Raw genomic sequence first — 15,515 nt, 5'->3', positions numbered from 1 at the left:
CTGCTGGGGGCTGAAACCCAGCCTCTGGGGAGGCCCTGGAGTGCATCTCAGTCTCACAACTGGCCAGCTCTTGAGGAAAGTTTGCAGGATTGTGTGGTTTGTCTCTCTGCAAAAAACACTTAGAAAAAGAGTCCAAAACGGGAGGCAGAGACGCAGCCTCCTGTACAGAGGGAGTCGGTGAAGATGGCATAGATGACTGGGCTAGTGGGGATACCGGGGGCCGAGCTGAATGCGGCTGTGCAGCTAAATGAGCTTGCGGCTGTGCAGCAGGCTCAAAAAAACACAGCCCCGGTATAAACCGTCACTAGTTCTGGTGAAACCAAAAGAGTGTCTTGTCCACTCACCACAGCCGGCCGCTCAGAAATCCCCAGGTCCGACCGTGGCGAGGAGCGTCGGCAGCGTGAGCGCCGTTTCCCCCTTGAAGGCTGGGTTGACGGGCCGGGCAGAACATCCTCTGTCGGAAGTGAAGCATGAGTTGCAGGGTGGGTGGTAGCAGCCGGGGGGTGAAGACGGAGCTCGTTCAGAATGAAGTTCTGTGCGAGCGGGTGAAGTGAGTCCAGTAGCCAGGAGTGAGCAAGGATTAGCTGCTGTAGCCTGGCTTCTACAGCGCGGTGAAATGCCTCCCCCTCATGCTCAAGCCACAGGTTAACTAACCTTGAAACAGAGTCAATCAATTCCTCCCGAAACTCCTGGGAGGGTGCGGATGCTGCTGGGTCCATGTTTGGTCGGCTCGTACTGTCACGGCTGGCGGGGTGAGCCGTGTGGTGTGGAGGAAACGGAGGACCCAAAATGCAGACAGCCGATTTGATGATAAGAGTGAGGGTTTAATTTACAGTGTACAAATAACAGAACTGAGGGCAAGACAGAACATAACCTAAACTGGGTGAGCTAAATAACAACCGGATCATACAAATGGGGTGGGAGGCAGAGAGACACAGACGAGGAACAGACACCATGAAACACAGACGAGCCGACGAGGAGCACAGGCAGACACGCACTATAAATACACACACCAGGTGATTAGGAAATGGCAGACAGGCGGGGACACAGCTGGAACTAATGGACATAACGAGACACAAACCTACAAAGTAAAACAGGAAACACACAGACTGTTTTACACAACCAACTGGGGACACGATCAGAACGCAGAGGAGAGACACAGGTAGGGATGATAGAACACACAACTCAAACCCTAAGAACAAATACAAAATCAGAACAAACTAGAAAAGTGACAATAATGAACTGAAAGCGCTGGGTCACCGACCCAGGACCATGACATTAATAAAGATAGATAGATAGATAGATAGATAGATAGATAGATAGATAGATAGATAGATAGATAGATAGATAGATAGATAGATAGATAGATAGATAGATAGATAGATAGATAGATAGATAGATAGATAGATAGATAGATAGATAGATAGATAGATATTTCTCATCAGAGGCCTCACAGTACATACTATTTAGAAACTGTGACTAGCTGTCAATGTGAAGTTCTTTGTTAGCATGTGCTCAAATTACACAACTGCTTGAATTCTGCTATTTTTAAATCGCTAATAGACAGTGTTTCAATTTTATCTGTCCCAAATTTCAGATTTTGGGTCAAACCAGTGAAAATTTCAGACTTTTAAATTGAACAGTTTTTAGAGTTTCATGTTCTAAAACTGTGTTCTGCAAAAGGCCTAAAACTTAATTTTGAAAGGTTAAAGTCAAACAAAAGCATTATATTCACAAAAGATGCACAACATTTAATTTTAGATATGAAACCTTTATGTTGGAATAGGGAATGACATTACATCCTTATTGTTTTATCTTCCACAGATCCAGGGAGCCATTCTGGTATCCTCTCTACTTCAGCTCACACTAGGCTTATCTGGGCTGGTGGGCCTTGTGCTAAGATATATTGGTCCTCTGGCTATCGCTCCCACCATCAATCTCATTGGTCTGTCACTGTTTACTGAGGCTGGAAAGAAGTCTGGAGGCCACTGGGGAATAGCTGCTCTGTGAGTTAAAATCCTGATTAGCTTTAAGTTGGAAAAGATGTTGAAAGAAGTCTCTGAGCTCATCAGAAGTGTCTACCAGTCCTAATTTTGTCTTTATCACATCAAAGCATATAATTCTAACTGGACAGGAAACCCATATTCACACGTTGCTTTACTTGCCACTTGCTTCTATGGTTGCTGTCAAAAGACATAGACTCACCATGGACCTGAATGTTTTGGTAATACTGAGCTTTCCATAATTCCTCTGAAGTGAATGCTTGCAAAGAAAGGTTTTATGTTCAAATTAGACAGAAATTAAGTTGACCATAGTTACCACAAGTATTGTTGGAGGAGTGAGGCTCAGGCATTCAACCCCAAATAAAACTATACCAGCTGTTAAGCACAGAGCTATAACAACATACTGCAGTGTACCAGTGGAAATGGTACAAAACACAGTGGACTTAATAATTACAGTGGCAGACTACTTCAGAGTTCTTCAGTATAGCTCGAAAGCATCAGTTGTAACTTAGATACAATTGGGTATTACAACAGGGCAATGACCCCAAGCACACATTAAAGCTGGTGTAATGGACTGGTTGTGAAATGGATAAACCAGGGCAATGGTAAGCTTTTGCAACACCTTTCTCAAAGTCTTAATCTTAAAGTACAAAAATGTGAACAATGCTTGAAAGTCAGGCAAGAGCTACCAAAACCATCTGTGGAATATGCAACTTGCTAAAGGACATTTGATCAAATATTAGATGTAAGACAGATTTAAATGCATCACACATTTATGTTTGAGCACTTTTTGTACACACTATGCCATACCTGGCAAAGAACAGAGACCTGCTCTACCTATGAGAGCAAGTCACCTACTAATCATGAGGTTGGTGGTTCAATCCCTGCCTGCTCCTTGGGCAAGATACTAACCCCAAGTTGCTCTCCGATGCAATGTGTGAATGTTAGCTAGAAAGGTCTTGTGTAGAAGAAGCATACAAAAAGAACTCTTCTATGAACGGGTATGAATCGCTGAATGAGTCAGTGTATAGTGCTTTGAGTACTCAGAGCAGAGTAGAAAAGCACAACATAATAGCCACTCCATGGGAAGACCTGCTCCTAAATGCATATCCGCCAGTAGAAATTATACTTCCAGTTCTAGAAAGCACTTTTATAGTTGGCCGCTGTTTTGTTTTGAGGTCCTCTTTCTCCTCCGAGCTGATCATTTTGAAGCCAGTCTCCTCCTCTTTGGGTGGAGTTTTGGGTTTTGGTCTGTTCCCCCCTCAGGAAAGTCTTTCCCTCATCAAACCTAAAGTATGCCCCTTCACTCATTTGTCTACTCTCTCACCAATCTCTGTTACTGTGGATTTTGACTGAATACTTTTGTCCTCTCAGTAGAGGAAATCTCCCCCCAGACCTGGAAGAACTACCTGAACAAACTCCCATGACCCCTGTGTACTTATATCCATCTTTTCTGTGTGCAAATAAAGGCTGCGAAACTTTTTGATTACCTTTTCCATTGGTGCTGCTTTCTGGTTCACCTTTGGTATTTAATCACACAAATGATGCAAACCTACAAATAAAACAACAAGAAGCCAAAAGACCCTGACAAACATGAATGCGGACACTTTGAAATGGACACTGAGAGAAATCAAAACACCAAACCAAAATCCTAAAATAAAAATAAAAATAAAATCTTCAAATACTAGAACCACCATGAACATCAACCATTAACCAAGACTGAAATATGGGGTCAAATTCAAAAACCAAAATCAGTCTCAAGCATCATGACATTAATTCTTATTATTGACAAATTTACCCTCATTTATTTTTAAAACATAAATGCCGACTGTGTTAATCCACATCTCCAGCTAAGAATTGTGCCCTGTCTAGTGCTACCCTGTGAAATCTGTCTTCATTTAACATTTCTATCTTGAGATAATGCAGACTAATGCTGTTATATAGAGAGATATTTGTGGGTTTTAAAAGGTCGAGCACATCCACCTCCTGGTGCCATATATGGATAGTAATCAGTCATATCCTTCATAACTTCAGCAGTCTCTCTCTGGCCCTCATCAATAGAAGTGTCAGTCCATATCCTGCAGCTTGTAGAAGCAGACATGGACAGCTTATTTGTAAATCACCTGTTCACTTCTATCTGACCAGTATTCATGCACAGCATGACATCTTTCATCACAAGTGTTACAAAAACATATCATTTTCAGGTGTCAAGTACCAGCCATGCCTGTTGTGTAAAGTGGCATGTTTTCACTTGCCCTGACCTCCCTGTAACTGTGAACCATGCCCTGCTAAAAAGAAATTCCACAAATAGCTGGAAGCAAGGGCCAAGCCTTTGGGGAAATTACTATGATTGACACATTTTATCCCATTTTCTTTTTTCCTATAGCACAGTGGGTCTCATTCTACTGTTCTCCCAATATCTCAGCAACATTGATGTTCCAATGATTTCTTGCAAGAATAAAAAATGGATGGTGTTCCAGTATCCACTCTTCAAGCTGTTCTCTGTGAGTTGTCAAAATTTCCAAGTCTAATATGTTTCACTTGCTTTCCGTTGTGATAAAAAAGATCAAATTAAATGATGGGACCCCAAAAAACTGTTTCGACCATCCTAACCTTGCTTCATAAAAACTTTAATGAAAAACAAGTCAAGTCAAAGTCTGCCAGTCAAGTTAGACTTGAAAAAACTAAATGTTGTCTATTTGTATAATAGACAACATTTATATACTGAAAACAAGTTTACAATTTGACTTTTTGTTAAACACTAGTATGTCGAATCTGCTTTTTAACTCTGTGTAGGGATGATATTGCTTCTACTTTTAAACATGATTATGACAGTCTATAGTGCTGATAACATTACACTGGGGAAAAAAACCTTTGAAAAAATCCTTTTGAAAATAGAAAGAAAAAGAAAAAAATAATGTAATTTCTTTTTAAGCTATTGTTCTTTCCTCTTTCATGTTCATGCAATGGGATACCTTAAAAGTGTCAGTGCTCAGCTGAATCACAATCTTTTTGTGGCTCCCAAGAAGACAACATGCATCAAAACTTGGCATGCTTTCAATAAACATTTTTCTAGAATGAGATCTGTTTCATATCAGCAGCTACATCTCTGCTGCAGATAAAAGAAAATTAAAAAAAAGTTTTGATGACAGCATCATCCATGGCTTTCTTTTTAAGCTACTCAACAAATAGAGAATTAAAAGAATGGCAAAACATCAAATGGTGGATAGAAATATTTCCAGAAAAGTCTGAAAACACCAACAACATCTAAATGCCTGTTGATATTAGAGTAAACAATGCTTAACTGCTCTAGCTATTCATCAGTATTCATTATCATAAAATATGGTATTTTTCTTTCTATCTAAGAAAAGATTGTGTACACACAATGTGTACACACAAACAAAAGTACACACAATCTTCTGTCAAGTCATATTCTTTTTTAGGCTATCATTATAATGGATATGATACTTGGTAACTGAAATCCTCTAGAATTAATTATCTCAAGTTTACCCATGAACTTTCCATGAATCCCACTCAGTTATCTTCATTCATGGATTCTACAGATCAATGTATCATGATGACTTTAAGGCAGAAATTAAGATAATATAATCAGCTCATTCTGCTTGCATGTTTGCCTGAGTTATGCTTTCACTTTCCTCGATATGTCCTAAATAAAAGCATTCATGTGCACAGTTCTTTTCTCCCATGTAATCCCTGTACAAATGCGATGATTAAAAAAAACCCACTGGAGTCCCAGACAAACTGTATGCACATATATTCAGGCTCATATTTATGACAGCTGCAGAAGTACATCTACCAAAGTGATCAATAATGTGATCATGCTTAAGCTGTCACCACCATCTTACATTCGACGAAGGGTTGTGGATGGAAAGGGCTGGTTTATTGGTTTTAAGATAGATTCACGTGTAACATCTTATCACCTCAAAGTGTTACTGAAAACAAATTCAGACTTGCATTTTTTGTATTAGTTGAATTTTTTGTTTTTGTTTTTCTGTTTTTGATAACAAATTCCAGGTTTTGTTTGGCATGTGTGGTGGCTGGCTTATCTGCTTCCTGCTGACCATTTTTGATGTCCTGCCTTCAAAGTCTGATAAGTATGGCTTCTCAGCCAGAACCGACATAAACCTGGATGCTGTTACAAACTCTCCATGGTTCCATGTGCCTTATCCTGGTAAGTGAATAGGTATCATACTTCAAACAGTTCTTTTATTTTACTATATATATTTTTTGGTTTACTTTTTAAATTTTCTTTAACACCTTTCCTCATAAATCTTTAATTTTAGTGGATGTAATACCCTTATTAGGGAAACTACTTTGCTTCATAAACATATAAAGTTGCAAAAGTCCTGTAGTAATTGCATTATTAAAGATCTGCCATTTATTGCTGTATTACAAATAAAGTAAAAATTCTTACAAGCTATGTTTCTACAAACCATTTGGCTTGCTTGCTTCTCATTAGGCTACTCTTGATAAACATGCAAAACTGTGGTTAGTTAACCCTTTAAGACCTACCATAGAACCAAGTCCGCCAGAGCTTATATTATATTTTTACATGCTGTAGTGCCATGTTTGGGAGCATTTCAAGTTGCTATACATCAATACAACCATTATGAGGCCCTGATGGTAAAAAACTACATTTCCGAGATTATGACGTCACTTCCGGTTTCGGTCTGGTAATGGCGGACATGCGATAGTTCTATTCCAGCGTAGGAAGTGTTACGAACAGCTGATCGGATCGGCAATATTATGTTTTTGTGCAAGTCAATATTATGTTTTTTGTCAAGCGCTTTTTATGCAATTTTTGCAAAGCTATATGTGGAAGGAAACCGTGACCTAGGAAAAGCTGATGGCATAAGATGTAAGTACAAGTCCTCCGGTTTCATATGCAAAAAAAATTATTGCGCTAGCTTACCTGGTTGCAGTTCTACCAGGATTTAAAAATAGTTACGCAAAACAGAGCGTGCCTGCTCTGACCGGCTTTAAAGGGTTAAATGTTGCACAATTGCTGTTAACTGATTCACACATGATTAGATATGAAATGCATATCTGTTGGCAAGAGGCATAACACCTCTTGCCAACAGTCAGTTGGCTCTGACTGGTAAGAAGTCATGTGGGATTTGACTGTGGGATGTCTGTTTTGTAGTTTGAAAGAACACACGTTTGTAGAAGAAAAGGACCTTTTTACAAAACAAAAACAAAAAGGAGATCAAAGCAAAACAATATCATTTTGTAACAGGAACAATATATAGTCCAGGTAAGGGTATAAAATGCATTTCCCTGTTGGAAACTCACAGGTTCAGCTTGATGTCAGTATTTTTTATTCAATAAACATGCTGGGAAAGTCAGCTGTAGGACTTTAGTTGTTTGGACCTATCATCTGCTGTTTACAGATGGTACAAAAGTATCCATATTACTGAGTTCAGATATTCCAATCGTGGCCATAGGCATATAAAATCAAGCACGAAAGCGTACAAACTGCGTCTACTCCTTCTTTTCTTCTGAACGAATGGGTCACTCTCAGGAGCTCAGTGAATTCCAGCATGACACAGTTATAGGATGCGACCTGTGCAACAAGTCCAGGCTTGAAATTTCCTCGTTATTAACTATCCCACAGTCAACTGCTACTGGTATCATAACAAAGGTGAGGTGAATAGTGTATATAAGACACCAACCTTCTGCCCTCACTACAGACCTCCAAAGTTCATGTGGCCTTCAGAATAGTGCAGTGTATATAGAAGAGCAGTTTATAGAGAATGTCATGGAATTGGTCTCAATGGCCAAACAGCTGCATCCAAGCCTCACATCACCAATCACAACGCAAAGTACAGAAGGGGACAAGGTCCAATAATTTGTACGTTGCTCCATGAGTCCTGACCTCAACCTGACACCTTTGGGATAAATTAGAGCAGAGACTGTGAGCCAGGCCTTCTCTTACAACATCAGTGTCTGACTTCACAAATGCACTTCTGGAAGAATGTCAAAAATTCCCAGAACACTTGAAGCTGTTATAGCTGCAAATGGTGGGCCAACATCATATTAAACCAAGGGCGTAGATTTGGTTTTGGCATTGGTGGGGACGGATGATTATAGTTATGTAGTTATACTACATCAACATCTCTTATACATTAGCACTAAGGGAACACTGAATGACCTGGTGGTTTTTGTCCATAAAACTACTCATCTAGAGATAAACTGCTGGCATATTTGTTTTACATCTATAGTGTCCAGTCTCTCCTGGTGGACATGGCAACACGTCATTCATGGTTACATACAATTTTATACTGATGTGGGCCAAAGCCTAAAACAATGTGCCGGGAGTTTGCTGTTCTCCCCGGTTCAAATATTTGAAGTTTGCACAGCTACATTCTCGCTTGAAAATTTGTCACAAGTTTATTTTGCAACCCAGAAAGAGTAATAAGAGGGGCACTGAAATTCGGGATTGTCCGAGAAAAAACTGGAGGGTTGGCATGTATTACCTTGCATAGCCTGTAACGTTATTATGATGGACAGGTTTTATGAGTGAACTTGACTTTAAGTCACTTACATGTTTCTTTGAAAAATACTTTCTTATATGCAGGTTCTTTTTGCTGCCATCCTCCTCTCCTTGCAGGTCCTCGCAGCGCAGGATTGCCGCTGCTAAAACTAAACAGTGCTCCCTGAAAGGCACAGCCAATCACATTGGCCATATTTGTCACATGATATAGGACTCCAGTAGAGAACGTAATTTAACTCTTTCTGCACCGCTGGGTGAATGAGACGTTGACAGATCGCTTTTTTTAAAAAATTTCTATCGGTTTTGTTTTTCTTTACTCGAAGAGATCAAATTATTGGTGGGGACAATTCAATAATCGCTGGATATTGGTGGGGACATGTCCCTTCCGTCCATGCCAAATCTATGCTTTATGTCTTTAAGACACTCCTGGAGTTGAACTAATTGGTGTATGTCATTTGGTTTTGTGGATAGATAAAGTCTACATACCCAACTTTTTCTGTATTTAAAAAAAAAAGTATGCTATGCCTAATGGAATAATACTGCCTAATGGAAATGTGTACATTGTAAACAGGTCCAAGCACTGAACCATTGAAACTCAATAATTGACCTTTGTGTGTGAAGAGGACTTGCCGTTTACATGGGCAAATGTAAAGTCTGTTAGATAGACATGATTCAAACCACTGCATTGCAGTACCTGTAATACCTAAAGCATGGTAAATTCTCTGTAATAAAACATTAAGGTGAACAGTATCAAATGCTGCACTGAGGTCTAGCAGGACAATTCAATTCAATTTTCTTTATTGTCCCACAAGGGGAAATTAGACAAGCACACAGATGAGTCCACTGTCAGAGGGCATTAAAAGATAATTTGTAACCTTCAATAATGCTGTTTCTCTATTATTTCATGGCTGAAACTCTTCAGTTCTTATTACAACTACTTTTTCAATAATTTTTGATATTGGGGTAGGACTTTGAGTAGTCTTGTGGGAATGGGCTCTAAAAGACATGCTGATGGTTCAGAGGAAGTAATTACTGAAGTTAAGTAAAAAAGATCAATTAGGGAAAGAGTCAATATATAAATATAATCTAGTAAATAAATCAGAAGTAAGGCTACATTAAAATATGCAGATGAGATGCTGACTTAGTCTGATACTATGGTTAAATTATACATCTTGCTGAAGGCTGACGACAGCTTTCCTATTTTAGATGGAAGCGAACAGGGGTGAACCTAAAGGGGGGCATGGTGTGTATTTCAAGGTTTTCATAACATTGATTGAAAGTAAAATAATATAAAATACTGTCTCAATTAAATTGATTTAATAATTAAAAATATAAATATTAAAGCTTTTTTCACAAGCCAATAAAAATATAAATGGGCCTGTAAAACTCCACTGACCTGAGGGATTTTAGGTTGGACCATGAATTATTGTTAATATTAATTAACGTCTACAGCATCATAACGTCTTTGCATTGAACAGCACAAAAACTTTGCATTGAAGCACAGAGCAAACTTCAGAATGCTGATATGCTCGTGTCTCTTCATTCACTTGCACACTTTAACGCATTGCAACACATGTACAAAAACCTTCCAAAATGACAGAGTGAAGATAAAAAAAAAAAACTTTAGTTTAGAGTACATATATATCTTATTTTATTTGGGTTTGACTCTACTTGAAAGTGTTTATAATTTTTTGCATTTAAGAAAATGTTCTCTTTAAAAAATTTAATTTAAATGAAATGTAATATGACATGTGAATGCAAGTGAGCTCCAACTGACCAGGTTTCATCATTGCCAACATGATTTAAAGTATCCAGAGTGTTAAAATAAGTTAAACAATTAAAAAGCACAAAAATGGTTTGATCAAACTAAACTAATGGGCACTCAAACTACAATTTTTTACTCAGGCAAATAAACAAATCTTCATATTTATTAAAACTGACAATGACTGATTCATCTATTAGGTACTGTAGCCACTGACATGATTTCAGTCTTCCTGTTCCTATAGTTTAGGAAAGCTTAAGTATGCCTCCTCTGCATCCACAGGCCAATGGGGTGTGCCCACAGTGAGTTTGTCATCAGTGCTGGGTATGATGGCCGGGGTCTTGGCATCGACTATGGAATCTATTGGTGACTACTATGCTTGTGCTCGCTTGTCTGGTGCCCCTCCACCACCCATACACGCTGTCAACCGAGGCATCGCCGTAGAGGGTATTGGCTGCATACTTGCTGCTCTGTGGGGAACTGGAAATGGCACCACTTCCTACAGCCAAAACATTGCTGCACTGGGCATTACAAAGGTATATACAATCTCCTATCTGGTTGTAGATCTCTTGAAGAAGGCAATTTGTAAGATTTTTAATTCATTTGATTCAAAACATAAACATTTGGGGGACTTTTAAACCTTTAGTCCAAAAGAATAGTAAAGAAAAGACAGGATGCACGGAGGAAGACATGGGGCCTTACAGTATATGGTTTGCCTGTTAAACCCAGTGTGCTAAACTGGTACCCTCAAGTGGTTTATCAATCACACACACACGAATTCATGTGTGACAAGACAACTCTTTGTCATTCCCAAGGAAAAATGGAACAATGGAACCAATTAGTAGATGACCCTGTATTTTATCCAAATTTCCTGAATTTAGAATCCTCTTGTAACCCTGGCATGTCCTGTCTCGTAATACCATCCAAAAAACATGGACACCGACGACCATGTTCCATGCACATTCGTGGTTAAATAAAGAGTAAATCTCAAGTGGTCCAATGAAAGTAGGAGAGTCTGCAAGATTGAATCCGTAACGGAACATGCTTGGTGGAAAGCCAAAATCTTTTAACCTGTTAAGTAATAGGGTTTGGATGTCTTGCAATGATCGGCACTTCATTTATTCTGCTCATTTGTCCGAAGCAGAGCTACCTGTGTCACCCTCCAGAGCCGCTGACAAGTGCAGAAATTGTGTTGCACAGACAGTACAGAACACTCACCTTCCACAGCGGGAAACAAGGGTGGCTGATCGCCTAGTTGCTGATGATGTCAGGGAGTTATGAGCATATTCTTCCCACGCTATCAGGGAGCTCTAGGTGGAGGGATTCATGGACACTGTGCATCAGAGGGAGGCCTCCAGCTTCTGGTTTATCCTCTCCACCTGGTCATAATGTCTGCAGGTAAAACCCAGAAAAAAGACTAACCTGGGCTCCCAGGGCAGAGCAAAACTCTTTTCACACCCAGGAGGTAATTTGAGGACCAGAATCCAACAAGATGTCCCAAAGAATTTTCATGCTGAGTCATTACTTGGGCATCCAGTGAGGATACAGTTTGGGTAAACTGATGAAGTAGGCTGCTTTAGAAAAGCAGTCAACAATAGTAAGGATGACTATGTTATCTGGCGAGCGGGCAAAAGCCAGGGCAAGGCCTCCCAGGTGTAGGAAAAGATCGGAGGAGTCCCGTGGGTGGAGAGCTGCAAGCCTTATTTTTAGCACAAACCTGGCAAGCAGATACATATTCCCGGACATCTTTCTTGAGAGAGGACCAGCAGAACAGACATTGGATGAAGGTTCTTGTCCAGTCAGTGCTGGAATAGCAAGTGAACCAGACCATATGCCACCAATTACGAATCATGGACTCAATCTCCCACGTCAGAGACTCAGGCATCTGAGGGTGATGTACTTCTCCATGGCCTCCTGTTCCAGCTTGGACAGACTGTACAGTCTGCTGGTGGGTAGTGGAGCTCCAGGGAGGTCTGTTGCCCTGGCATATGGCCTGTGATGAGGGGGAGAGAGAGCAAGATCTTTATGGAAGATATTAGCTAGGTCATGACAGGCGGATTGGACAGATCCAGTGGTTCAAACCGGTGACCTGGCGAAGTACTGGCTCCCAGGCGCAAAGCTGATAGTAGGCTATCCTGATGACAGGAGAGGCTCAATCCTGCAATAGTATTCTGGACCTGATCAATATGCAGATTGTATTTACTCAACCAAAGATGTCCAAAAACAAGGGGTGTGCCGGGTGCTTCATATATTTTTTGCCACAGTACAAGCACTCACCGGCCCCAGTGTGTCGGTGGAATAGATAGGCAGCTGCATGGACTGTTCTCCACACTACAATTCCTCCAAGGAAACGGCGCAGGGCCCGTAAGTTGTCCCACGCGCAGCCCCCTGGGATTTGTAGTCCTTCCTCGAATAGAGTTTTTCTGCATGTGATAGTCCACCCTGATAGACCGAGAAATGAATGCATTGAGAGAGGCAGGCAGTTCTTTTGTACCTAGCTCAGACTTCATTTTTTCCAAAAATTTATGAAAATATGCTCCCCTCAAAACATGCTCTTCCCACTCAGTATTCTTCAGGTAAAATTCAAAGTCCACTAAAAAAATCAGCCATGCTCGGCTTACTGAGGTGGATTAGCACTACCCTGAAGTGAAGCATATCGCCTGTTTAATTCATCTTGTTCTGTTGATATGTGGAGCAGCAGAGCTTTGTGTTTTGCCAGCTGAGTTTCCTGCTGGACAAGCCGGCAACAAGAACACAGTTGAGTCCACTGAGCCCATTTATGGCTTGAGCATTCTGTCACACAGGCAAGACTCAAACACAGACTCAGAATGCAGTTTAGTGAATTTATTGACAGTGATGTGAAAAAATGTATTTACAGTGTCTTTCAAAAAAGGGAAGACATCCAGAGTCTCTATATACAGAATCCAAGCTGATGGGCCGATAGATTCCACTCCATCTTTAGACTTGATAGTGAAACTGTTTTCTTTCTCCAACTCTCATGCATAAATCCAAAGAGAGAATGATGACATTTACACAGGTGAACAGATTTACAGAACAGGGATGAGTATCTACCACTAACAGTTAAACGATCAAGCATCGACTGTAAACAAAAAACTGATATTCTGTCTCCACAAAAATGTCCAAACTATCGTGGACAAGCCCCCATTTATTTTACGACTCGGCTCAAAAGCCACAACATAAATATGGAGACTAATACCAGAATATCACAGAGAAGAGGTTTTATTTTAAATTGCATAAGAAGATGGCTAAAATAGCTGGTACCACTAAGACAAAGACTGGTGAGCCTTTATAAAAGCCCACTTCAAGTATGCCTTTATCCACACCTGACTAGGTGTGATTGAAGTGTGATTGCACTGCCACTGCAAAGAGATTAGGGGCTGCAGAGGGGCATAATAATGTCCTCCATATTTGAAGGGAGCCAACTGATCACCAGATGAGGAGCAGGTGAGTGGATTACCGTAGGTATACCAGGCTGGAGTGCAAAAAACAAGAAGATCCCGCCTCTGAAATTAAGGTGTGGTTACCACACATGCACGCCCACACACATACACGCACACAAACAGTCAAGAGAAACGAGAGAGAGCCAAGTTGGAGAGAAAGAAAAACTGGCAGGACTACCAGGAGGACAGAAGGACTATGACACATAAAGTGTGCATCCAGATATATTACAATGAACAAATCTTTCACATTACCTACAGACACTTAATTCATTGTCAGGTAAGAGTTAAACATGTTAATATGCATGTCTTTACACCAGTTTTGGTAGGATTTCCTAAAATGGCTGTAAGACTACAAAAATGAAATTCTGAAGTGCAATTAGTCACATATGTCAATCAGCTTTTGTGGTAATTTGGCATGCGTTTGAGTAAATGAAGACATTTAAAGGCATAGAGAAGCAAATTTATAACTGAATTTCCTCAGAAGAACTATCTGTAGTTTTGTTACTGAAGTTGCTACATTAAGTTGTCTGGTCTAAGCTAACCCCTCTAACTCTGGTGAGACACACACAGTATCTATTGTGTACTTGCATAATTTGTCACAAAGAATTTGAACCCTAAAATAATAAGTGACTGCAATAAAGATTTCTTAAATTTTGTATTTATTTTATTTTATTTTGTTATTATGCAATAAAACATTTTTAGGATACAGATGTGATTGTCATTAAAGTATCTATAAGTAACATCCATTCCTCACTTAACAATAATATGATGTCCTGTGCCCTGTATTATCTGGGCATGTGATGCCCCTACCCCATAAAAAATGAAAGGAGAGAAAACTAAATTAACTTTGCAATGCACAAATAATGTTGATTCATGTCAAACAATGGTGATTCATCTGTCTGAGAGCTTTGGTGGTGATGTGTACATAGCCATTAATATAAATACTAGCTACATATTTGTAGTTGTAAGAAGAGAGTTTGATGTTTATTTAGTATTCTAAAATATTCACTGAAACAGCCTGAAAAAATAAGAATAACACATACTATTAATGGCCATGTGACTGAAATATCTGTAAATATTTTTCCATACAGATGGGTGGTTGGAGAGGTAACAGCCTTGGCAGATCCATACTATATACAGAAATAGTTCAGTAGAACTGTGATTATACAAGTAAGGTTTTTTTATAAGTTATACATTTGTATTTTAGTGGATAACTACCGTTTTAACTTTTGGATGTTCAGTGGAAGCAGAGATAGTGAGCAGGGCAAGCAGGGTGAAATATGATTTTATTTGACCTTTAGATTATGGTCTTGTGATACAATTAATGGGAGAGGAAGGCTATAGACATGAATGATTTAGTTATATTGCATTGTTGTTGTTTGTGAGTCTTACTGTTTGTGCTGCAGACTAAACTACATATTTAACTGTCACAGCTGGGGCAGCAGTCGTGTGATGTATTGAAGGAGGACCCAAGTTGCAGACGGCGGTGGTGATGCGAAGGAATTTTATTTACAGTGTGGCAAGTGGCAAACAGGAAATGTGGAACAGGCTAGACAAAAACTAAACTGGGAAAACTAGAAACCAAACCTGAAATCATAATATACGGAGACACATGGGATGAGGAGCAGAGAGACGTTGAGAACACCAGATTACACAAAATAACACAGACGAAACCACGGGGTGCATAGGTAGAAGCACACTATAAGTACAGACACAAGGTAATCAGGAAAGAACACACAGCTGAACCTAATGGGCATGACAAGACACAGAACTTC

At 39.8% G+C, this 15,515-nt stretch overlaps 1 protein-coding gene across 1 annotated transcript in view; it reads left to right on the top strand.

The window, feature by feature from the left end:
• Positions 1-15,515, top strand: part of si:dkey-106n21.1 (solute carrier family 23 member 2) — a 54,104-nt gene that overhangs the window by 24,385 nt on the left and 14,204 nt on the right. The window contains exons 5-8 of the mRNA XM_006782326.3: positions 1,825-2,006; positions 4,390-4,507; positions 6,039-6,195; positions 10,562-10,815. Coding sequence (XP_006782389.1) covers positions 1,825-2,006; positions 4,390-4,507; positions 6,039-6,195; positions 10,562-10,815 — 711 coding nt within the window. The remainder of the gene's footprint in view (positions 1-1,824; positions 2,007-4,389; positions 4,508-6,038; positions 6,196-10,561; positions 10,816-15,515) is intronic.

This window comes from Neolamprologus brichardi, chromosome 7 (assembly GCF_056152115.1).
Source record: "Neolamprologus brichardi isolate AB-2024 chromosome 7, ASM5615211v1, whole genome shotgun sequence".
Taxonomy (NCBI): domain Eukaryota; kingdom Metazoa; phylum Chordata; class Actinopteri; order Cichliformes; family Cichlidae; genus Neolamprologus; species Neolamprologus brichardi.
This window is presented reverse-complemented; position numbering and strand designations above follow the sequence as displayed.